Source organism: Bubalus kerabau, chromosome 7, assembly GCF_029407905.1.
Source record: "Bubalus kerabau isolate K-KA32 ecotype Philippines breed swamp buffalo chromosome 7, PCC_UOA_SB_1v2, whole genome shotgun sequence".
Lineage (NCBI taxonomy): Eukaryota > Metazoa > Chordata > Mammalia > Artiodactyla > Bovidae > Bubalus > Bubalus kerabau.
In genome coordinates this window covers 24,112,788-24,138,018 of record NC_073630.1, presented here as the reverse complement: position 1 = coordinate 24,138,018, position 25,231 = coordinate 24,112,788, and the positions used below count along the sequence as shown (strand labels likewise).

The following is a 25,231-nucleotide window of genomic DNA, read 5'->3' as shown; positions in this document are numbered from 1 at the left end:
AGTTCAGAAAGAAGGTTCCCCAAAAACTCACAAAATGAGGGAAAAGATATGCAACCCAGGGATCTCCCATCAATGAATAATTCATATTTAAGCAGTTTAACCTATTATTATGGGGAGAATCAAATCATGTGAACATTTAATCAACATATCTTTTTAGGGGTACTCTGGGTTCATTTTGCATGTTGGCTCAGGTACGACATTATGATTCCATTGTTTTTTATACATATTTGTAAGTATTTTTTCCTTTCTTTTTTAAATATAGAACTTAAAAGGACTTCAGACTCAGACATGGCTGAAGAATAACCTGTGGAATCAGATATACCTGGATTTGAATTTGGGGTGAGTAGTTAATATTCAGATTATCTGTTTCTTCATTGTAAAATCGGGGTTAAATATGAGGGATGTCTTGAGAATTATGACTAGAATTCGTTATAGCAAAGGGGTTGACACATCACAGATGCTCAAATCTGCCTGCCTCCTTTGCCTCTTTATTCCGGCTAAGATGCAGAGGGTGGGTTTGTGGGAGCTGTGCTCCATGGTGGTGCCAAGAATAGCTTCACCACATCCAGCTACCACAGGGGACTCGGGCGGGTGAACGGGCAGCAGCCTGGCTTCCTGCTGCCAAAAGACAAAGACTGCAGATCCTGAAAAAATCTGGGTTGTGCTTGCAGAGTGTAGAAGGCTGAGAAGATGACGAAGCCTCTAAGGAAGCTATTTTTGAATGGCTTCCTGCTGAGAGACGGGCTTTGGGAAGCTTGATTTCAGGCCCATTGTAGCTTCCCACCTGTCTGCTGCATTCCTTCTGCTGTCTCCCCACATCTGCCGGGCCAGAATGGAAGACGCTCCTTCCTCAGAGGCACAGGCAGCACTGGCGGCCTTTTGTCCGAGCACGCACACTCAGGATACCACTGTGATTTGGGAGGAGAGAAGGGAACAGAAGAGAAATAGGGCTTCTTGTTAAAGAAGGGAAATGCTGTTTTCACTTCCAGCGTGTGTTTCTTCATGGTTCCTCCTGGAGTCAGCTTCTCTTTAACGTGACCTCCTGGTATGGGAATTGTTGGGACAGTAACGAGCACTTCATACCTAAGGCTTGAAACATCAGCTTGTTGCTTCATTTACTCATAAATCTGCCTCGGGGGCTGGACTCTTCCGGGGCAGCATTGCCTGAGGCAGCGTGAAGGCTCCATAGGTGTGATTCTGGCTGCTGCTGCTGCTGCTCAGTCATTTGAGTCAACAAAGTTTCTTTGTGACCCCATGGACTGCAGCACGCCAGGCCTCCCTGTCTATCACCAACTCTCAGAGTTTACCCAAACTCGTGTCCATTGAGTTGGTGATGCCATCCAACCATTTCATCCTCTGTCACCCTCTTCTCCTCCTGCCCTCAATCTTTCCCAGTGTCAGGGTCTTTTCCAATGAGTTGTCGGCTCTTCGCATTAGGTGGCCCAAGTATTGGAACTTCAGCTTCAGCATCAGTCCTTCCAGTGAATATTCAGGGTTGATTGATGGCTGGGATCCTCTCAAAGCTTCACTCCTGCACATGTCTGCCCTTTCTGTTGGTGGTTTCTCCACATGGCCACTTGGCTCCCTCAGAGCATGTATGCTAACTGGCTTCCAACAGGACAAGACCTGACCCGAGGGACTGGGCAGAAGTTGTATTGCATTTTCTTACCTAACCTCAGGAGTCACTTACCATCATTTCTGCTCTTGTCACAGGCCTGGCTAGACGTGCAGGGAAGCAACATTGGCCTCACCCCTCAGAACATAGGCCTCGCCGCCCAGGAGTGTCAGCATGATATGGCAAAACTTGTGATCTTGTCATAGCCCCTGGAAAAGAACTATTTGTCACAGGGGCATGGAACTGGGGGAGGAATGGAGGCATATGCTTGGTGTTGGAGAGTTAAGGAGACTCAGAGCTATTTTTATTTTAGAAAAAGAACTTTCAAAAACTGGAATATAGGCCTACCTCATTTGATTATACTTTTCTTTATTGTGCTTTGCTTATACTGCATTTCTTTTCTTTTTTCTTTTTACAAACTGAAGGTTTGTGGCAGCCCTGTGTTGAGCAAGTCTATCAAGAGCCATTTTTACACCAGTATTTGTTCACTTCATGTCTCTGTCACAATTTGGTAATTCTTGAAATATTGTGAACTTTGCCATTATTATAATATTTGGTATGGTTATCGGTGATCTTTGATGTTGTAATTGTCTTGAAGTGTCACAAACCACGTCCTTATAAGTCGGTGGTAGTGCTGCTGGTTAGTCGTTCAGTCGTGTCTGACTCCGATCCCATGCCCTGTAGCCAATGGGAAGAATACTGGAGTGGGTTGCCATTCCCTTCTCCAGGGGATCTTCCCCACCCAGGGATCGAACCTGAGTCTCCTGCTTTGCATGCAATCTATACACGTTGGTAAACTTTGATAAATGGTGTGTGTGCGCTGACTGCTCCGCCGAACAGCCTTTCCCTGTCGTTCTCCCTCTTCTAGGGCTTCTCTATTCCCTGGGACACAACAGTATTGAAATCAGGCCAATTAAGAACCCTTTAGTGGCCTGTAGGTGTTTAAGTGAAAAGTTACGCCTCTCCCTCCAAGTCAAAAGGTAGAAATGATCAAACTTAGGAAGGCACATCAAAAGCCAAGGTAGACTGAAAGATAGGCCTTTCACACCAGGTAGCCAAATTGTGAATGCAAAGGGAAGGGTCTTGAAGGAAATGAAAAGTGCTGCTCCAGCGAACACCCAAATGATACGAGTGAAAAGAACGTTATTAAGGATGTGGAGAAATTTGTAGTGGTCTGGATAGACGAACAAACCAGCCGCAATATTTCCTTAAGCCAGAGTCTGTTCTAGAGCGAGGCCCTAACTCTCTTCAATTCTATAAAGACGAGAGAGGTGAGGCAAGCTGCAGAAAAGAAGTCTGAAGCCAGCAGAGGTTGGTTCACGAGGTTGAAGAAAAGAAGCATTTCCATGGCATAAAAGTGCTCGGTGAGACAGCAAGGGCTGCAGAAGCTGCAGCAGGTTGTCCAGTAGATCTGAGATCCAGAAGATATAAGATAAATTCGTGCTGGAAGGCTTCCTGTCGCAGAACCTCTGTTGTGCTAATGTCTCAGTACTTCATCACAAGAGGCATGGGGAACACACAGAGGCCTGAAGAACAGTGCTTGACATGGAGGAAGATGAGGTGATATGGCCTACATAAAACTAGCCTAGCAAGGGTTTGACAAACTGAAAGCTTTCATCTCCAGTTGAAACACACTTTTGATAATTTTTGTTGTTATTCATTTCTGGATCAAAAACTTGATTCTAGAGCGAGCTGTGAATCTGAGAACCAGGCTGTGGAGTGATCCTGTGATTATAAAGAATAATCTTAGAAAAGTATTTATAGAGATCAAACAAGATGAGGTCATTAATTTGCTTTTCCTTTTATTATAAAAGTAAAATAAAAAATAGCATTTATAAATCCAACATTTTTTCCTTTAAAAGTATTTGATCTAAAAAACATATTTACAATAGCAAAATGCAGAAAAGGGAGGAAATACCATTTTCAGCATTGATTGTAATCATGTTTAAATATTGACATGTACATGTTCCTTTTTCAAATCACAGAGATAAACACAATTAGAAAAAGCAGTGAGCTTTTTTTTTTTTTTTTTTTCCTTTTTCTTGCCACCTGGCTTGCAGGATCTTATCAACAGTTCCCCAAGAAGGGATCGAACCCGTGCCCCCTGCAGTGGAAGTGCCGGGTCCTAACCACTGGGCCCCCAGGAAAGGCGCAGTTTGAGTCTTTTAAAATCATACCAAGTCAGTCTCATTTGAAAACATCCCCTTCCGTAATCCTTGATGTGAGTGCACACCTGTGCTGTGGACAGCCAGAAGGCAGGCCAGGTGGGAGTGTGACAACTTGTAACAAGAGTGGGCAAGCAGCAGAGGGACAGCAGCAATGACAACAGAAAGCAGCTGGTAAAGCTCGACAAGCTACCGCTCTCCCAGCGGGGCATCAGCCCAGCCACCGGCTGTGACTGTGGTTACTATCTCTCAACTCAGCTAAAATTCATTTCAGAACCAAAGAAGAAATCCACGTTTACAAGGCCTGGAACTACACCCAGAGTGATCCAGGCCGGCCTGTGTTCCTCGAAGCACCCTTGAGTGTGCCTTCTTCCTCTGGGCGACACAGTGGAGTTTCCGAGCTTTGGTTTCCTCGGTATTGGAAGCTGCCAGCAGGCTAAATTTTGCCTTCTATAGGTCCTTCCTGCCCGTAGTCGTGGGGCACTTTGTTAAGAGTTAGCAAGGAGGTGCCGCTGGTCAGAGACTCCGTGAAGCTGAGTTTGCGGAAGGAGGTCTCTACACCGCTGTCACAGATGCTGTCGTCCCGGAGCTCGTCTGCGGAGAGAAAGCACGGGTCATGGGGCTGCACCCGACACGGCCAGGCCGGGCTGCAGGGTGCCTCCACCCCAGCGGGGCTCCCTGTGCGTCAGGCAGGCTTGTGGGCTGCGTCGGCGGCCTCCGCTCATCCCCACAGCCCAGACAGTGGGGTGGGGCAGAAAACACCGAGCAACACAAAGGCTGTGAAAACGTCAGAATCAGCCAAGTGTTTTCGCCTCTCTTTCTTACAATCTAGCCTTGTGTTTGTCAGAATTCTTTCTGAATTTTATTGACTCAAAGTGTACTTTTTTTCTTAGAAATTAGGCGTATTTTTCCACCTACTACCTATTGTATAGCAGAGGAAATTGCTGAATGTAAGCAAAATAAATTGGTGACAGAAGTAGGAGCTAAAAACGAGCTCTCTGGGCTGCACATGCTATTTGACACCATACAGTGCCTCAAGAACATTTTGGTAGCCAAAAAAAAATCCCCGAAAAGTAAAAATGCATTTCTACAGGCAGTTAGGTCTGATTTTCCTTTGAGAAGTGTCTCTAGGGAGCTGAAGAGTGTGAATGATTTCCCGTAGGGAGAGAGTGACCAAGGAGAACAGAAGTCTTCCATACCCGAGTCAGAGAGCTCTTTCTTGTATGTTAAATTCCAACGCTGAAATAGTAAGACCTTCATGGCAGTGACACGGTTACTGATGGATTTATTCAACCTATCAGTCTTTATGGGTTTCTGTTATGTGCTAGGAACTGTGAGGTGTTTTAAAAATAACTATAAAATGAGGGCTTGATGCTTTTTAAAATAGTAGTATTTACCTACTTCTTAGTGTGGAAGGAGCATCAGGTCATGAGACAGGAGATGAGGGTGGTTTTCTGGGGGTACCCTGCTCTCTTCTAAAGTGTGTGTAACACCTGTCCCCACTCCCTTAGGACGGCCACCCCGACGAGGATACACTGGTGTTGAGACGGATGGCAAGAAGGAGCCCGCCAGGTAAGGACCTGTGCACGGAAGGGGAAGAGAAGGCTCACAGGCTCTGGGCCTGAATCAGTGCAGCGAGCTGGGGCGGCGGAAGGAACACAGGGCAGGGGGCGGCGGGGGTGGGGGGGGGGGGCGTGTGAACACCATGTAGGAAAGAGAGAACAGAAAGGCCCCTGCCACCACCGCCTGCAACAGAGCTGGGCAGGCAGGATGCGCTCAGCAGAGACTGGCTGAGTGGATGCATGAACAGGAGCGCACACAACCAGAGCAACGCCATTTTTAAAGAGACTCGTGCTCCCTGTGTGTAGAATGGACTGTAGGTGGTGACAGAGTGACAGCCTGGAAACTGGGAGACCAACTGGGAGCTGCCGCAGGGATGGAGGTAAGAAATGGGGGTGGGGGTCACAGACAGGAGGAGGCTGGAGGGAATGCTGGGAGGTGCTGGGACCACGGGTGTTCACGGGTGTTCACGTGACCTCCTGGAGCACTGCCTTGCCCACGAGCACCGTGGCAGTGCTGAGTCTGGGCGTGAGGGGGTCCGAGCCCGTGCCAGGAGGAGGGGGCTCTGGAGGCTGAGACAAGGTGGGGGTGGGCATGGCGTGGAGAAGTCCAAGGGGAGGTGGCCTGAAGCAGGAGGCGGTGGTCACCTGTGCCCCGGGGGCAGCTGAGGAGGGTGGTGAGCAGATCTGAGCGGACGTGGGTCCTCGTGGTGAGAGGAGCCCTGGCGCAGGGGCAGGCGGAGCTGACCAGAGGGTCAAGGAAGGATGTCATGAGGCGTGAAGAATAGCTACAGAACTTCGAGGAAGCTTGGCTGAATCAGAGAAATCGGGCTGCAGCTAAAGGGGGTGGGAGATCAAGGAAATGTTTGTTTTCTGTTTATTTTGAAAAGATGAGGGGAACCACACCTGCTTGCCAGGGGATCCAGTCGGGAGGGAGAAAAGGCTGACACGTGAGAGAGGCGAGAATCAGAGGAGTGTCTGGACAGGTTAGAGGTGGGCTGGGGGGTTTGCTGGTGCAAAACGAGAGTTCCAGCTGTTTCTGTGTTCTCAGAGCAATGAGGCGAGGACACGGGGTGAGTAAGGAGCAGGAAGAAGTGCTAGCAGTTTGGAAGGAGAAGCTGAGAAGGAGGTTTTGGGAGATGGAGGACTCTTGTGCTTATGTGTTTAGGCGGGGTGACAGGTCAGTGTTGTGGAGGTTGGCGGGGAGAGGCAGCTGAGGGAGCAGGAATGAGGGGACCCCTGGAGGGAGGAGGCTGAGCAGCTGATGGAAACGTCGGGGCATCAGCCCATAGTCTGGGGCGCTTAGTCCTGGTTCCACAGACATTGGTCTGCTCATCCCTCTCATAAATTTAAGAAGTGAGAGAAACTGGGCTTGCCTTCACCACCCGTATCGTGTTGTTTTTGTCGTCTGTTGCGGACCTCAGTAACTCGTGTGTCAAGGTGACTATGCTGGGGACAGCCCCTCCCTGAGCAGTAGCGGCGGGAGCAGGGGATGAAGCACCTGGGGTCCGAGAGGGACACAGACGCGGGGACCGTGTGTTCAGGAGTGATGGTGGGGAAGACAGGCCACACCCCCGGAGACCGGAGGCATGTCTCAACTGCTTTGTGTCTGTTTTTCGTTACCTATTTGTGGCCTTGTGGAGGCGGGGGCGAATGGCAGCGAGTGGGCTTGAGAGGTGGTCTTGGCCGGGCTGGTGTCTGCGGTGCAGAAGGCTGCCTGGATCACGTCAATGGCCTCGGTGTAGCCCATCTGTCTCAGGGCCTCCACCAGCTCCTTTATGGTGCCCCCGGAGACCTGAGAAATGAAGGAAGAGTGTGCTTCTGTGTTCCAGCCTGTGCAGGAAGTAAGCAAGGCAGGCTGTAAACTCGACACCACACCCCGTCCCCCTGCCAGGCTGCCTCCTCCACTGAGACGGCCAGGGGGCATGGAAGGTCTGGTGGGGAGCCTCAGCATCGTCTTTGAATCAAGCTTCCTGTTTCAGCTCAGAGACCACTCAGGAAATCACAGAGAAGCACTTCATAGTGTGCAGACAGACTGCCAAGGCAGTAAAGCTCTAGAGTGAAACCTACACGGTCTCCCTGAAGCTCTGAAGACCACTGAGAGATGAGCAGTGATGGAATTTTCAAACGTAACTTCACCCCATGGTTTTTCGGCATTTATTTTAGAAATGCAAAGCATCACCAGGTAATGGCTGTGCTAGGAGTGAGCTCACAGAGGGCTGCTTCCGGGATGTGCTCACATGAGAGCAAGGCCGGTGCTGGGGTAGAGGAGGGCACGAGTGTGGCCCACAGTCTCTTGTTCAGGAGACCGGCGTTCTATGACCATCCTGACCCTCCAAGTAGCATTTCTGCAGCGCACCTCAAAGTATCTGAATACAACCAAGGTGGGTTTCCTCCTGCCCTGGGTCACCCTCCCAGGACATGGGGAGTGACTAAGATTTTGTCGCTCAGAGTTAAGGGAGAGGGGAAGGGACTGTGCTCTGGCCGGTAATGTTAATACAGTCAGATAAACGTAGCCAAGGGGGTTGCAAAGAGTTGGACATGACTTAGCGACTGAACTACAATGACAACGTAAGGTGACACGTTACCTCGTAGTTGTCCATGAGGGTTTTGGAAGGAGCGGGACTCAGCCGGAAGGCGTTGTTCAGTATCCCCAGACCTAATTTCTGTGCCAGAGTAGCCCAGTTTTTGTCTGGATCAGGAATTTCTAGCAACTTGTAGAGCTGCAGCTTTGCATCTTCAGTCAGCTGTTTCATGTCTCCTAAAGGAGATAAAGAAGAAACATGACCATCCTAATGGATCAGAGACTCTCCACAGGGACCGGTCACTGCCACACAGCTCCCCCTCCCACCCCGGGGGAGCAGTCGTGCTCTTGCACCGGAGAGTCAGCAGCCACCCAGGTGAGTAAGAACAGGCCACGCTGTGGTAGGTCACAGCTGGACCTTCTCCGTGGCAGGACCCCCCGCTTCTGAGAGAAGCCCCTGCCTTTCACAGCACAGTCTGGGTAACGCTGGCTTTCCCTCAGCCCCTTTCAGGGTCAGGACGGAGGTGGCACTGGCTCAGGGCACCTGGTTCTCCCACAGCTCACCTTGTGCCAGCAGATCATCAGGCGTAAACTCTGGCTCATAGGGTTTCCCATTTAATATGTCAAATACCTGTTGGGAAGAAAAACACGGGGATGTTACAGGGACAACAGGGAAATCAGCTGCTTTGTGGTAAGGAACTCAGCCCGTCTTCCTCAGGAGGCACTCGTAACCCCATAGATGGAGTGGGAAGAGGAGTCAGTACCCTGGCCTGCAGACATGTTTGCCCTCTGGGGCTCTGGGCCCAGGAGGCTGTGCCCCACAAGCACTGTCTGAGCCACATAGGAAGACCCCACCCAGCCGCACAGAGAGCCAGGCCACAGCCCTTTTGAGGGACAAAGGTGGTCCAGGCCACCCAAGCAGCCACGTGCTGGTCAGAGTCGATGGTAAATGACGTTTCCCTGAGAGTTAGGGCAAGAACTGAACCCATGTCGTGCTGTGAAGCTGTGCTGCCTGGCTGCCCCTCTTCCCTGGTAAAAAGGCTCATGAGAATGAGTTTTTTAAGCTTGCTCAGATTGAGGTGTACAAATGCTCACAAGGCTTGAGGACAGCCTCTTGGCACCATTTACCTTTTAACTGAGAGGCCAAAAAAGTCTTAGGATAAAAGAAAAGAGAACAGATAACTAATAGGAACCTACTGTATAGCACAGGGAAATCTACTCCATACTTTGTAATGACCCACATGGGAAAACAATCTATAAGAGTGGACATGTGTGTAACACATGCAGTTTGCTGAAACTAACACAACACTGTAGATCCACTATGCCCCCAGTAAAAGTTAACCTGTAAAGGAAAAAGAAACTTCCATAGCTATGGAGGCTTTTCTGCATTCCCTGCAGTCACTTGGCTGCTGACTGACCGGGGTGAGGACTGCACGGGGTCACTGAGTGGCTTATCTTTGTGTTCTGTGGTGAGGCTTCTGGGAAGACCAGGCGCTCAATGTAGAGTGCCATGTGGGCTCTCTGCAGGGTTACTCAGCTCATGCCACATGGGCCCTGGGGAGGCGGTTTTTGCCAGGGAGCAGCGCCTGCCCCTCGGGATTTCAGTTGGTTGGGCTGGAGATGTGCGCTGCCCACCTCCTCCTGTGGCTCCCTCCCTGGGCTCAAGGACCTGGTAACCGCTTTCCCCTTCAGATCTTGCGTCCACAGAGTTCTGAGGAAGGCTTTAAGTCTGTTCTGTTTACACTGATGAAAACCCTCAGAAGAATCCCCATTTCGTCTCATGTTCAGCAGTTACTTACTGAAGTTCAGGCAAACCATGGCATGTATCCTGGCTTCAGAAACTCAGATGGGAAGGATTCTGGTGTGAGTTCAGAATGGGCAACACGCTTTGTGAATTCTGAGTTTCTCTCACCTATCAACTCTGATCTGATTAGGCATATGCTTTTATGTTCAGAGAACTCTGCTGACCTAGATCTTTAGCGGATAGGCTTTTCAAGATAAATACAGCTCGTGACAAGCAGCCTGTCTTTTAAAAATACCAGGTGCGGGCTTCGGGGAGCCAAGACTGAGGAAGACCACTTGCCGCCTAAGCAGCAGCCAGCACGCTGGCCGAGCGGGGCTCACCTGCCAGCTGCTGGCCATGTCCAGAGGAGTGGTTCCTGGTACCACCCCTTCATCCTCTCCATCCTCATCCCAGGAGTCATCCAGGTCGTACAGAGGCTCGAAGTTCTCCACCAGGGGATCTGCTCCTGCGGAGCCAAGTCACACAGCGTTAGATAAAACCCACATCTTCTCGGCTCCTAACTGCCTTCAGGGGTCAGATTCTATAAATATATAAAACACACTTCCACTGAAATATCCAGAAACCGGCTTTTAAATTCTAATCTATCTTGACTGTAAAGGTGACCAATGATACCTTTGTATAGCCAAGGATACTTTCAAAAACACAGACTTGGACTGACGCTCACATTTGACTCCACAGGATAGTTGTGAGATGCACCTTTAACCTGAGGACTGAGGGCGGTGGTTTACAGGGGCTACCTGGTGGGCTCAGGAGATGAGGTGCCATCCCTGGGTCGGAAAGGTCCCCTGGAGAAGGAAATGGCAGCCCACTCCAGTGTTCTTGCCTGGGAAATCCCACAGACAGAGGAGCCTGGTGGGCTACAGTCCATGGGGTCACGAGAGTTGAACATGACTGAGCGACTCAACAAGGGTGCACCCTTAGTCTTAAGGCCCCATGTGTTCAGCTTGATGCCTGGCACCTCGTGTTTCTCAGCGTCTTCACCTGCTTGCTTAAAAGAGCAAAGCTGCTTTCTGTCTAGTGCCAACCTGTTCTGTTTTATTCCTGGGTTATGGCACTGATCCTTAAATGCAAAACACCAAGAAAACCTTCTGGTAGGATGTGTAGTTATTGAAAGGTTATAGCTTCTAGTCTGAAGGCATTTCATAATCATAACCAGTGACTCCCCAAACTAATCATAAACACTGCAATCACCATCTCTCGTTCATGGGAATGTTCAACTTGACAAAGGAGAAAAGAGAAGGCTGCTGCTTATTTGGGATATGACGTCAGAAAAATGTGGTGCCAAAGAAAAGGTTCTTATATTTTTCTGGTCTGTTTTTTTTTTTTTTTTTTTAAAGAAGGTATTTAATCTGCTATTTTCTTGAATTTGTGAGGCATTTATTTTCTAAAAATAATAACCTTATAAATAAATCAAATATGCCAGGACAGGCTTGAGATACCAATTACATTAAACATTTTTGAGGTTCTAAATGTATAAGGCAGTGGAGATTCAAGGATGAGCAGGAATAATTTTCCTATATTTCACAGGATGAAAGGGTTGAATTGGAACAACACTCTACATCCTTGAGCAAAGCAGGGGAGAGAAACAGAGAAGAGTCTGGAAGTTCAAGATGACAAGATGTGACTCAAGCTCTGCCCCTTACTGGGGCCAGGGAACTGGGATACAAACGTCTTACCAGTCTGTTTCCTTGGCTATAAAATGGGAATAGTAATGGGATTTGTCTCAAGGGTTACTGCAGATCAAGTAAGATTAAATGAGACAGTGTGACTTCCTAGCCCAACAGAAGCTAGCAAGTTTTAGGGTTTGGTACAGGACAGTACTCAACACATGGCCCATGTGTTTGTTCCTATCGTTTTGGCTTCTCAGAGACCTTTCTTACAAAAGGAAGTCTTCAAATGCTTTATTATACCAATAAACTCTTCCTTCTGAGGACCTGTGATGGGACCTTAAGGCTGATACTGCTCCGAATTCTACAAGGAATTCAGTTCAACCTTAGGATCCCCTGTCATGGGACTCAACTTGATCCAAATCCAAAACAGGTGAGTAAAAACTAACATGACCATCAGCACGGCACCCAGGATTACTAATACAAACAGAGCCTCCATGGCTGCTAAGTGGGATACGCAGCACACTTAATCATTTATTTGTGCCTTTCTGCAGCACGTCTGTAGGTTCAGGAGGTGGCCCGGCCGCTCTAGTGAGTCTGGGTTTGCCTTCCTGATGCCACTTTCTATGGCTGACTGCCATGCTGCCTTACCTGCTGCTTTGAGAAGAGCTGCCAGCCTGGTGGACCCTCTGCCAGCCGCTATGTGCAGGGGTGTAGTCCCATCATAAGTGGTGCTGTCCACGTGGGCATCACCCTAAAATCCGCCCACACAGAAAAGGGTTAGTTCAAGGTCCTCTCGCCCTTTTGTCCCCACCTCCCCTGTCTGCATGGCTCTCCAGGTCATGTTACCAGCCCAGTTGTATTCTAGGTAGGCTCTGCCAGTGCAGAGATCCTCAGAGATGCCAGGCAGGGGAATACTGGAGGGCCTGAGCGGCTATTCTGAAGCCTCCAGTAGATACTACACAGGTAGAGCCGACGATAGGGAGATGAGCTGTTAGCAGAGTTGTTCTTTGAAAAGATTTTCCCAAATACCCTTTGAGAATCGAATGAGAAGGCACGTAAGTGCATCCCTCACCTCCAGGAGCAGGCAGCCAGCCAAGGAGATGTTGTCGTGCTCCACGGCCAGGTGCAGCGCCGTGCGCCCCGACTTCCGCTCCTGGGCGTTGACGTCAGCCCCCGCGGCCATCAGCAGCAGCAGGCACGGCAAGCTGTTGCTCATCATGGCTACATGGATGGCATTCAGACCTACGGCCCAAGCACAGGGACGGTCACGGGGAGGGAAGGCTGCTGGGGGTCAGCATAGGTCTCCAGTCTTTACAGGTGCTGTAAGTCAGCTGTCCTGCATGTAAACCCCAGACTCCTTTTGTGTTCTAGAGACAATGAGAGCACATAAACATTCTCTGAATAAAGGATGCTTTCTACATATTAAGGGGGCTTCCCTGATGGCTCAGATGGTAAAGAATCTGCCTGCAATGCAGGAGACCCAGGTTTGATCCCTGGGTCAGGAGAAAGGAATGATAACCTACTCCAGTATCTTGCCTAGGGAATGTGTAGCCTGGCGGGCTACAGTCCATGGGATGGCAGATAGTCAGACATGACTGAGCAGCTAATACTTTTTCTACATATCAAGAATGGTGTTTGCTCAGGCCTCTGCTTTTCCCTCCTACTGACTATTCCAGATCATCTTTAAAGGAATTAGCTCCAGCCAGCAATGGAAATTTCCATAAGAGATGATGAATTCCAAGTGGTTAAGGAAAGCACTTTGGGGTGCAGATTAAATACACACATTTATCTGGTAGCTACGTATTGTTTAGAAAGCAGACAGAGGTACACCGCGATGCGTGATTGTCTCTTACCTTCCCCATTGGGGTGGTTAATAAGTTGTGCTGCCTTTTTGTGCTTGAGTAAAATACCGAGAATTTTATCATGTCCTTCTTTGGCAGCAAGGTGCAAAACAGAGTTACCCAAGCGGTCCAGGAGGCTCAGGTCAGCGCCAGCCCTCAGCAAGTCCTCCACCACAGCTTCCTGTCTGGTGATCACTGCCAAGTGCAGGGGTGTCTAGGGAGTGGAGGGGAGGCAGGGGCGACACGTCAGCGGCACAGACACTTGTCATCCACTGGCTTAGCTGTGACTACAGTAGGTGGAATCATACTGAGGGGCCAGTTCTCATTTCCAGATTAAGTTCTCACCTGTGCAAATGAGTTACTCTCCATTCCATATCATATGCTAATGATATATATATACTGGACTGACATTTAGTCAGTTATCAAAGCTACTTTTTACATTTACAATTTTTATTTTTAAAAATTTTTATTTATTTTTTACAATTCTCAATAGCTTTGTTTCTGGCTACAGTCAATTGATTTTTGACAGTTAACTCCTATTAGTAAATTCAGTTTTCTTGAATTTCTAGTAGGAGTCTTACCTTCAGCTTAGAAATCATATGTTAATGAACCAAATCAACTTATGGTTTTACTGAAAAAGTTTAAACAAACTACCCAGCAGGAACCAATTGACAAAGGTACTGTCATTCTGTAATGACATGCAAAAAAATTTGGTAAATTAAAAAATATTGTTCCATGGACAAGCTCCACGAGACCAATCAACAGGATTCTGCCACCATGCTTTATAAAGGGATTCTCAAAGGCATAATAGAACAAGAGAGCCCCCTCCCAAAGGAGGCTCAGATGGACAAACAAGCCAGGCTGCTGACACGTAACAGGTGCATACGTAGTCCATTTGATTATCCTGCCACAAAACGGCACCTCAGCGAATGCAGATGAGATGTTTTGAAAACTGCATTTTCGAGATGAGTAAGACAAACACACTCAAGAAAGTATCTTTCAAAGAACTTAGGTCACTGCCAGAACAGCAGTATATTTTTATACAGATCAGCCTATTTCACAGCAGCCTGTGAAATCGAGTCTCTCTCAGGACAATCTGCCTAGACTTCCCTTCTCAGTAAGCAGTTACTGGCTGCAGCGCTGACAGCAGGTGGGCCACCAACACCCTTGCTGGGCCCGCCAGGCGCGAGTGGGGTGACGGGCACTGTGCTGTGTCATTGCAGGGATGATTTAATACAACAAACAAAACAGGATTTTCCCCCCAAATTTATACTCTTTTTTCTACCCCCCCACCCCTGTTTCATCCTTTAGAACTATAGCCTGGCTTGAAATGAATCATGTCCTTGGAACTTTAGACATTATAGCCATGAGCCTTCCTCTCAAAATAAAAAAATAAACTGTGTTTAGTAATCAGATATGTCATTTGGGGAGATGAGGAAAGGAAAGAGAATGAAATTGGAAAAAAGACCTGAAATCACATTATACCATTCAGAGATTTAACATTGTCTGTAGTTTTAATATAATTTTCATATCATACAAAATCTCTTACCATTAGTAAAAAAAAAAAAAAATTTATTAAGTTTTTTTTTTTTTTCTCTCTATGGTCCCATGGAAGGTTTTCTATGATATTTTAGGCTTTAGATCCTAAACCCCAGGATTATATCTTAAGTAATTATACAATGTAGGAATACCATGCTTGCTGGCATGTGGACTTAGGCAGACATTTTGCAGAGCCAAGTAAACAAATACCCCAGCAACCCAAGTCCTGCCTGAGGGACACAAATCCACAAGGCACGAGTGAGGCTCTGCACTGAAGTACTGTCTGTGGAGGTAGGAAGTGAGAAGCTGGCTAAGGGTCAACTGTTGGGAAACAGGTACATAATAGATCGAAGATGTACACAACAGGATCCTCTTCAGGGGTAGAAACAATGAACTAGTTGTATACACAGGTGCATGGATAAATTCCACAAACAGTGAAGGCAGAGATATCGTGACACGTAGGACAAAGCCACCTATGCAGCTTACACACACATGCACGAAGAACTGTATGAGCACACACACGAGTGCATGTACAACTGGCAAAACCCAAGTTAGATCTGTGGATTGTATCAATTTCCTGTCTTTGATACTGGACTGGAGTTACACAAGATGTTATCACTGGGGAAACCAGGGAAAGGGTACACGCAACCTCCTCGTACATTTTTTGCAACCACCTATGAATCTGAAATTAAAAATGTCAAGTTTTATGCCAAGTAGAAGCAGTATGTATAATATACCATGGATTGCATGTAAGAATAAACTTTCCTAACACTATAGCCAAAAATGAACTCAAATGTAAGGCCAGAAACTATAAAACTCTTAGAGGAAAACACAGGCCAAACACTCTTTGACATAAATCACAACAAGATCCTCTTTGACCCACCTCCCAGAATACTGGAAATAAAAACAAAAATAAACAAGTGGGACCTAATTAAACTTAAAAGCTTTTGCACAGCAAAGGAAACTATAAATAAGATGAAAAGACAACCCTCAGAATGGGAGAAACTAATTGCAAATGAAACAACTGACAAAGGATTAGTCTTCAAGATACACAAGCAGCTCATACATCTCAATACCAGAAAAACAACCCTATCAAAAAATGGGCCAAAGACCTAAACAGACATTTCTCCAAAGCAGACAGACAGATGGCCAACAAACACATGAAAAGATGCTCAACATCACTATTAGACAAATGCAAATCAAAACTACAATGAGGTACTGCCTCACACTGGTCAGAATGGCCATCATCAAAAAATCTACCAACAATAAGTGCTGGAGAGGGTGTGAAGAAAAGGGAACGCTCCTGCACTGTTGGGGGAATGTAACTGATACAGCCACTATGGAGACACATGTACTCTGTCCACTGCAGCACTATTTACAATAGCTAGGACATGGAAACAGCCTAGATGTCCAGCAACAGATGAATGGATAAAGAAGTTGTGGTACGTATATACAATGGACTATTACTCAGCCATAAAAAGGAACACATGTGAGTCAGTTCTAGTGTTGTACAGAGTGAAGTTGGAAAGAGAAAAACAAATATTGTATATTAATGCATACATGTGCAATTCAGAACAATGGTAATGATGAACCTCTTTGCAGGGCAGGAATAGAGACCCAAGCAGAGAACAGAGTTGTGGACATGGCAGGGGAAGGAGAGGGTGGGACGAATAGAGCAGCACTGAAATATGTATACCATATGTAAACCAGAGGGCTACTGGAAAGCTGTGGTATAACGGGTGGTCTGTGACGATGTAGAAGGCTGGCAGGGAGGGGCCACATGTATACTTACGGATGAATCATGCTGTTATACATCAGAAACCAACACAACATTGAAGAGCAATTATCCTCCGATTAAAAATAAATTTTGAAAATGTATATTAAAATATCTGTCTAAAGTATATATGTTAAGGTAGCAAATACCTAGGGAAATACTTATAATCATTATATTCGGGAGTGAGGCTGAGAACTTGTATGCTGCTAGGGAGGGTAACTTTGATTCTCTAAGGCATATCTTTACATACTATTTTAAAAACTGCAAACATATATATGATAATTAAAAACAAAAAATACATGCTCAAACCCCCCACTCATGTTTTATAGGAACATATGCAAATAAAATTGATATCAAACTAGAGTGGTTGTTTATGTTGCAGGGAGAGGAATGGGAGAAGAGAAAATAGTTTAAAAGGAATAGATTTCAGAAATATTTTCAGAGAAAGCTTAACCCTATGTACTTATTTTGAGTGTGGCTTTCTCTAGAGAGTGGGTGGAAGACAGATTTGATCACGACAGATGGCCACAGAAATGTACTAAGATTAGTGAAAGGTATTTTGGGAGCATGTTTCAGACAATTGCCAAATAATCCAAATTATTTAGGGAACTGTATAATTTCCCATCAAGAATAGCTAACAGAACCTTTACAACAGAAAAATGAAAGTTTAAATATTAGTGGGTTTCTAGTTCCCAAATAAAAGTCACCATTGGGTGTGTGTTTGACACCTTAAAGGCCAGCCAGGGGGTCCCAAATCCTTGCCCATCAATGAGAACAATGGTAAAGGGGTGTGAGAAGTGGACCTGCATGCCCCCACGAGTCCCACATCAGAAGGCATGGAAGCGTCAAAGGGGGTGGTTTCAGTTTTGTCCCAGCACAGTGGAGAGTCTCAATAGGTGTGCCCGAATGATACAGTGCAGAGTTTGGCACATAATAAATCACAACTACTAAGCCTGTTGTGCAGTGTCCTTTGCAGGTCCTATTTATAAACAGAAAAACAATTCCTTGAATCTGACATACAGGCACTAAACTTAAGCACTCTTTGAAAGGGGGACTGAGAAGTGCAAGGTCCCATTTCCAGTTATATCTGCACACTTGTGATGGTGAAAGGAACAGTCGGTCCTGAAGCCTGAGAGACTCAAGCTTTATGGGCCAAGTGACTTTCCAAATACCAGCAACACCCAAACTGGTATGAAAATGTGAAGAAGCTATCCTTTAAATACATACCTAAAATTAGACCTCATTCCTAGTTATGAGTCAGTGAAGAATTCCCCAACTTCATTTTCTCTTTGGTCTTAAGCATGATGGCCAAAGACGTGGCCTAATGGCTTAATACCCAACGGGAAACTGTTACTTTCCCTTATCAGGAGACACAGATCAACTTGATCTATCTATTCAAAGATAAAAATCTACTGGGAGCTACATGTAAACATTTCAGTGCTATTGCGTTTAGAAAATGACTCACATCACTGCTTTAAAAATTGAGAAGTGGAACAAGCATCTTTACTGTATAAATAACTGTACGTGGTGGTGTCTGTATTTTTAGAGGGAGGGATAGGCTTGAGTCAGGCATCCGGGAATGCCGTGGAGGCCAGGGAGGACTGGGAAGTCATTTCGAGTCTTGAAGGGAAGGAGAAAACAGAAAAGCTGGGACGGGCACAAGACCAGGAGGCTGTAGAGAAGGCTGGTGGGGCCGGGGAAAGGCAGCGGGAAGGGAGAATACCAGGGGGAGAGGGAGGGCGCAGACCCTACTCACCTCCTCCCAGCATGGCCCCTTGGCCTGGGAGGCTGGCCGGGGTCTGCCGGCTCCCTGCACCAGCATCCCAGCTTTGCTTCTGACACCCTCAGTCTCCTTTCCTCACCTGAAATCTGTGTGGGCCCACCAGGCAGCCTCACTGAGTCTCCAGTCAGCTCTGCTCTCTGAGATACTTGATGACCTCTGTAACAAGAGTTCCTCAGCCTGCTTTTAAGTCTACCCGATTTCTGTGTGAATCTGATTTGGGCAAATCTCTTTAGTGTTCCCTGTTTTCTTCACCTTGAACATTATTATTATTATTTTGTATTTTGAATTTTCTGTTTTTTGAAAGACACTTTTTCCTTCTCAAGCAACCTTTTTAGTTTTCTTTATTCTTGACTCAGCACCCTTCATTTGACAACCATTTAATCTAGATGCTGTCAACATGTTCAGCACACTTCAAAATTCTTGTAAATCACTGGCTTTTCTAATTGAGAAGTTTTTTCAATTCTATTTTTTCTCGACAGGGGTGATATATTTATCCTGCAGTGACTGTCTGCTTTGGCAAGTTTCTGAAGCTTCAAGTTTGCAGTCTCTCAGCAGGATGCTGAATTTCATTGTGGGGTGACTGCTATTATACTCATAGATCAAAGGATCCTCATTCATAAAAGAACATTCCTATGTAATGGGCTTTTTTGATATTACCTACAGAGACATGTTGTTTTATTTTTGCTGTTAACATTATATGCTACTATTAATACACACACAACCACACGTACACACCATGGATTTTTCTTCAGTTGTCTCCTTGATATTTCCGCTTACCTGGTAGAGATCATTTCTCATGTTGATAATTTCATCAGAAATCAAGCCAGATGTGACTTCCAGCAGATCTCTCACAAGCTGATTATGAAGGTGGATGATTGCCAAGTGTAAGACACTGGAATAAAAATATAGTGGCAATAATCAGCTAAAGTGTTAATGAAAAAAAAAAAAAGAAAACAGGTTCCCACGATAGGATTAGATTTGTAAACTCAATTTGGCTCTCATACCTAGTTTCCTTTGGCGCGTAAATGTCTGGAATCTATGAAACATCCTGAATCTGAGGTGGGTGTGCTCTACTGCCTGCTCACTTACAGAGCCTGCCTGGTCTCTGGGGGCTCAGTTCAGACTCCTTGACGTGTAAAGGAGCCTGGACTTTGAGGCAGAGAAGTCTCCAAGTTCAAATCCTAGCCCTGCCTCTGTGCTATGGTTTCAGGGCATTTTCTTCTCTAACTTTTCCCTGCCTTACCTGGACTCACAGATGATATGATGATGAGATGATATGCCTGAACTAGGATTTGTTCATAAAAATGTAGTTATCTCACCTAGCCCTGCCCCCTCTTCCAAAATACAAGGAGGTGGCTCTTGAAGAACTTCCTAGATCCCAAGAGGGGAGAGTGGAGCTAGGCTCTTAACTACAGGAAGGAGGAACAGTGTGATTGTATTTCTCCCTTGAATTCTCTCCGCTGCCTGGAATGGTTTTGCTCCGCTTGTCTGCCTCAACAGTGCCTCTTTATCCTTCATGCTCCAGTCCAAAACTTACATCCTTGGAGAAGACTTTCTCAGTTTCCAAGGCAGAGCAAGCTGTCCCCCGCTCAAGTTTCCTACTTGGTTGAGCAACTACAGTTTTCTGTTACATCCTCTCTGTCTTCTGAGCCTCTTGGAGGCTGGTTCTCTCTGGGTCAGCCTTACAGCCCTGGTACACAATTTAGACACTAAAATAAGGATGACTGAACAAACTGAGGGCTTACAGTAATGAGGCTGAAAATATTGGCAGGTGCCAAGCATCACTCCTAGGAACAAAATTTTTTTAATTGTTAAAAAAATTTACTATTAAAATTAATTGGAAATGACACAACAAGAATAAAAAATGGCTACTATTTGTTTAGAGCTTTTAATACCAGACTACACTAAGCATCTGACATACATTATCATATTAATCATAGTCTTACAAGGTAGGTAATATTATCCTTAATTTTTGGTGATGAAACTGAGACTTATGGGTATAAGAGAACTCAATCCAGGTCATATATTAAGTCCATGACTGTCTTGCTCCAAAGCCATCCCCTAATTCCTTAAGGTGTCCTGCTTCGGGGCCACATGTGTGCTGCTCTGTGGGGTGGTGGTGAACATCCAGGGTGATGAACCCTTTGAGGGATGGACAGATCCCGGTGCAGCGCACACCTGGAGGAGCCCGTGGTGGCAGCACGTGCGGGGTTTGAGCACTGGCTGCATTTTCTCTAAGCATGGCAGGTGTCATTCTACTCAGGCCACTTTCTTGGCGGTAGCAAGCGTGTATTACGTGGGATTAACACTGACACAGGAGAGCCTGAAAAACTAAACTGTGGCATCATTATTTGAGAGGGATTTTTAAATGAATTATCTCAGGGTTTCAGTACTGTCTTTTGAAACCTAGGACTGAAAGAAGATGGATGAAAAGGTCCTGAAGTCTGATGCAGACGTGATGTATGTATACCAAGAAAAAGGTCGTGCTTCAAAAACTGCCTAAAAATTTCCATGTGTAGCTCAGCATTTCATAGCAGAAGTACATTCCCCCTCCCCCATAAATTTTCACACCCTTATGGGAATTTCCCCAGTACCAGAAGTTTTTATTTTTTTCTTCATTGTATTTTCTGTGATGACTAATGACCACAGGATTCAGATTAATAGCCGAATGCAATAAGCTCAGTGAAAACAAGGGACCTGAGCTGTGAAGGCTCAACGCTATTCCTGTCTGCATTCTTATGAGGACTCTTCCTTGGTCTCCCCAGTCTCACCTGTCTGCTTCCCGCTGCGGGGAGTCCAGAGGGAGGGCGTGCTTGCGTGAGAGTATTTGGGGGCCTGGGCGGGGACTCTAAGGATTCACTTCCTGCCTGGGCAGGGAAGGCTCCATCCCCAGCCTCTCCATGTATTTCCAGGTCCTCACACACGTTCGTACCTTTGCCTCAATGCCCCCACTTAAATGCGTGTGCTGTATCCCTTTTCACAGTCATCCCTTCAGACACCCGCGGTCCCTTTCTAACTTAACATGCGCTCACCTTTCTTAGGCTCATCAGCTGGTCCCTAAGAATGTCATCCGCAACACTGCTGTCGTGCCCTGGTTAACTGCTTTCTCTTGTGGTTATATGCTACTGAATGCTAACTGGATTATTTAACCCTGTAAAACACGTTCTGCTGTGGATGACATTACACAACAACGGCTGTGCTGGTTCCTCCATACTGTATAACCAGGCCAGTGGTTACACCACATCCTTGGTTACACTGCAAGGAATGAGAACAAAGGTCTCTCTTTGAAACCCCAAGGTTGGCACTTTCCTAAAGCATTTGGTTCAAACTAGGTTTAAGACACAGCACCCAAGAGCTCTTCCAGAGAGAAGGATTTCTCACTGTTGATGCTATTTTAGGGAAGGTTTTGAGCAAACCACTTGACTTGGACTTGAGAGCTGCTGTTGCTTGCTATTTTTATCAGCTTTTGAGATTATTTTGGAAGTCTCAGTGAGAGGATGAGGAGAACTGTTTTAGAAAGAAGCCAGGTGTCCCTGCACTTATGAGCCCTGTAACAGCAGAGACGGGAAGCACGGTGGTGGAAGGGCAGACTCCCACACCACGTGGGTGAGAGCAGTCAGAAGAGTCTGGTCCAGTCACAGACTGGTGACCGTGAACACAGGCAGTAGAGAAGGAACTGTCAACCGGGAGAGAATGACGACGGCCTCTTAATCATTTTGTCATTGTTGCTCTTGTGCTGTTCTCTGTTGGGTTTTTCCTTGAGGTTACTGTTACCACAGGTATGCAGTTGGGATAATAAGCACTTTAGACATTTGGTAAGACCAAACTTTATTACATTATTCCAATAAACAAAAATATTCCAATAAACAAAATGTTTATTAGATATTATTCTAAATCTTATTCCAACAAATGAAGCAGGGCTTTTCAAAAAGTACCATTCCCCACACACATCTTAGTTTTCTAACCCAGACTGTTGTACTCTTAGATGAGTAACCAGCTATTTTAGAACTCAACAGGTGGGAACCACAGGATAGAGAGGCAGATCACACCACTCAGCCTTACTGCATTCTTTTTCTTGAGGGAATGCTTCAGTAGCAGGATCCAGTGACTTCAATCAATTCATCTCATCTCTAGCCAGCATGCACACAATTCTTTTCTCTCTTTGTCCCTTTAAAACACCTTGTTTACAAAAGTCCTGACTTACCTGTCCCCGTTCTCATCCTGCACGGCAGTGAGATGGCGCTGGACGGCCAGCAGCATCTTCACGTCTCCTGTCACTGCGTAGTCAAAGAGGGCGTTGGCGTGCTGCTTGGCCAGCTGCATAGCCTTCTCCAGAAAGAGGTTATCTACAAGGCAATGATCACGGTCACAGTTGAGTTTCCTATACTTGCTCTACAGGAATGGCATGCTTGAGGCCAACACCGTCAGCATCAGCATTCTGAGACCCTGGACACATGGATTTAGTGGGAAATGCTCCTTTCAGGGGCCTCCCTGGCAGTGCAAATGGTAGAATCCAACTGCCAACCCAGGAGACACAAGTTCGATCCCTTGACCGGGAAGATTCCCTGGAAGTGGAATCTTTTCCTGGAGAATCCCATGGGCAGAGGAGCCTGGCAGGCTACAGTCCATGGGGTCGCAAAGACTCGGATGCGACTGAGTGAGCACGCACACACACAGCTTTCAGTGCTTTTGGATTGTGTTCACTGCAAAAACCACAAGTGGATGTTGGCTCACTGTAAATACAGAGGTTGATCTCAGAAAACCTGTCTACAATTTTTTGGGGGAAAAGAAATTCAGAAATGTCTGTTATTTTAAGGGGAATAATCAATCTCCGAATAATGTTCACTGGATTTTGCCAGAGTTGTAAATAATCAATCTCTTGGGGAAATAATTCTTCACTGGAATCTTAAATGACTCTCTTGTTGGGCAGGAAGTGTCAAAAACCAGTCTCTGCCACAGACAGACAGACTCTCTATGAGCCACTGGTGTTTGTGTGTTAGGTCTTTATTTTTATCGTCTGTGACTTTGTTTTATTAATTTTTACCGGGGTATAGTTGCTTTACAGCCATTGGTGTTCTTGTAAACTTTGCTTCCTGAAGGTCAGTGGGAGGAAACTTGTGGCTTGCAGGCCAAATCCTGTGTGTGGCCTGTTTTTTATGGCCCCCTAGCTAAGCATGGTGTGTACATTTATTTAAGAAAAGAAAAAAAGAACATGCAGCAGAAACCCTATGTAGCCCCCAGTTCTACTTACTTACTGTCTTTCTCTTACAGAAAAGGTCTTCCAAACATAATCTGGGATGACCTAGACTCGTGACACATACCCTAATGGGTACTGGTTCCAAGTATGTGCTGTCCCTCCTAATCCTAATTCTCCAAAGAAGGCAGTAGCATAAAGGGAAAAGTTCCATTTTCAGGCAAAGTTCCACCTCAGTGTGACACGTCAAGCTACAGTCAGAGAAGGGAGACTGTCAAAATTATGCAAACTGCTCTCTATTGTCTGTGGTGGAAATGATTTAGATTATCTCTCCTGATACCCTAAAACTGCATGACATGACTGGAGAAGCATATGTAAATGTCTGTACTTTATTGTCAGAGATAACACTGGGCAAATGGAAACCGCAGGGTGAATAAAATGACCCGGCACAGGCTTTTCGAAAGGCATACAGGGCTCCAAAGAGCACACGGAACCGATGTGCATGTGTCATCTTCAGTCTTCAGATCAACAGGAGATAAACCTGTCTTCTGAAACAGGTTCTCCACCCAGACCTGACTCAGCCCTCCCCAGCCAGTGCCACGCGGCCCTCCATCCTGCACGAGCTCACTCACCCTGGAAGCCGCGGTTCTCTTCCTTTACTCCTACCGAGCACGTCAGGTTAGCTGCAGTGCCCCCCTTGCAGGATACTCCATCTTGTTCTGTGGTTTCTGTTACTTGCTTGGAGAGATTTACAACCTCTCTGTCATCACTCTTGCCACAACTTTCAGGGTCATTTTTAGATGGGGTGTCTATGGTTCCTAAGATAAAAGCCAAAAAGAAAAAAAAAAAAAAATCAGCCTTTTCTCAGTAAAATCTATTCGGTTATAATTCACTGTTTCAGCAAAGGTCAGCCAAAGGTAGAGGCAGGTTTACTGCAAAGGGAAAAGAAAAACGGTTAATTTAAAATTCCTTTTAAAATGATCTGTTTTCCAAGATATGTTAACACCTACAATGTCACTAACTGTGGATGTTATTTTCTATTGAAATTGTGGGACCTAGGCAGCTATTTGTTCTTTTTGTTTATTTTCATTCTTATTTTCCTGAAGAAAGAAACTTTGTATAGCTTTCAGTGCAAAGACTTCAGAGCCATTCTTTGTATTATACTTGGTTGCCTCTTGGGTATATAACTTCTGAGTGCAAATCATTGAACTCTTTAACAACAGTATCACAGAGAATAAATCATAATGGGTAAAAATTATTTAAAAAATGGTCATAAGTAACCCAGTTTGAAGCTATTTTAAAGTCACTTCCAGAAAACTTTTTTTAAATTGAGGTGTAATTGACATATAACATTGTAATAATTTTACATATACAATATAATGACTCAATATTTGTGTAAGTTGCAAAATGATCAATAAGTCCAGTTTAACATCTATCAGTGCATAGAGTTACAAATTCTTTTCTTGTGATGAGAACTTTAAGAGCTTAAAAAACATATTTTTACATTTCTAAAAATGTACATCTTATCCTGTTTATTTGGAAAGGAGGAAAATGAAGTAAAGCTCTTGTAGGAATTACAAGGAAGTGGCATTTTTAAAATTCTTGAAAGCAGAGCAGCTATTTTCCCCATCCAGTGCTCAAGCAAATTGTGAAGATGTGGTCTAAATTCATATTCTTCACTGTGGGAGCTATCCTGTGCAGTTTCTGATCATCCTCATTCAGGTCTCACTACACTACATGACAGCTACTATGAGAGCACTGAGGTTTTACAGGCAGACCTGGTGCAAATTCTGGTCCTGCCACTAACAAATAGGTACCTTCAG

The 25,231-nt window shown here is 45.8% G+C and overlaps 1 protein-coding gene and 1 long non-coding RNA gene across 5 annotated transcripts in view; one reads left to right on the top strand and one right to left on the bottom strand.

Annotated features, from left to right (window-relative positions):
• LOC129657538 (uncharacterized) lies at positions 1–11,326 on the top strand. 2 transcript variants are annotated; one of them, XR_008716788.1, is made up of 7 exons: positions 1–339; positions 5,292–5,352; positions 5,649–5,722; positions 7,322–7,524; positions 8,107–8,239; positions 9,906–10,179; positions 11,195–11,326. It is a non-coding gene; the product is annotated as an uncharacterized LOC129657538 (long non-coding RNA). The 2 variants fall into 2 exon arrangements; XR_008716789.1 differs by lacking the exon at positions 9,906–10,179 and having other exon boundaries at positions 11,195–11,322.
• NFKB1 (nuclear factor kappa B subunit 1) overlaps positions 3,401–25,231 on the bottom strand; it is a 121,886-nt gene continuing 100,055 nt past the window's right edge. For all 3 annotated transcript variants that reach the window (XM_055587817.1, XM_055587819.1, XM_055587818.1), the window contains exons 14-24: positions 24,041–24,226; positions 22,419–22,560; positions 18,992–19,106; positions 13,131–13,332; positions 12,350–12,519; positions 11,926–12,028; positions 9,988–10,112; positions 8,428–8,494; positions 7,928–8,100; positions 6,963–7,134; positions 3,401–4,374 (exon numbers count right to left, since the gene is read on the bottom strand). In XM_055587817.1, the coding sequence (XP_055443792.1) occupies positions 4,217–4,374; positions 6,963–7,134; positions 7,928–8,100; positions 8,428–8,494; positions 9,988–10,112; positions 11,926–12,028; positions 12,350–12,519; positions 13,131–13,332; positions 18,992–19,106; positions 22,419–22,560; positions 24,041–24,226 (1,613 nt within the window). In that variant the 3' untranslated portion in view covers positions 3,401–4,216. The remainder of the gene's footprint in view (positions 4,375–6,962; positions 7,135–7,927; positions 8,101–8,427; positions 8,495–9,987; positions 10,113–11,925; positions 12,029–12,349; positions 12,520–13,130; positions 13,333–18,991; positions 19,107–22,418; positions 22,561–24,040; positions 24,227–25,231) is intronic.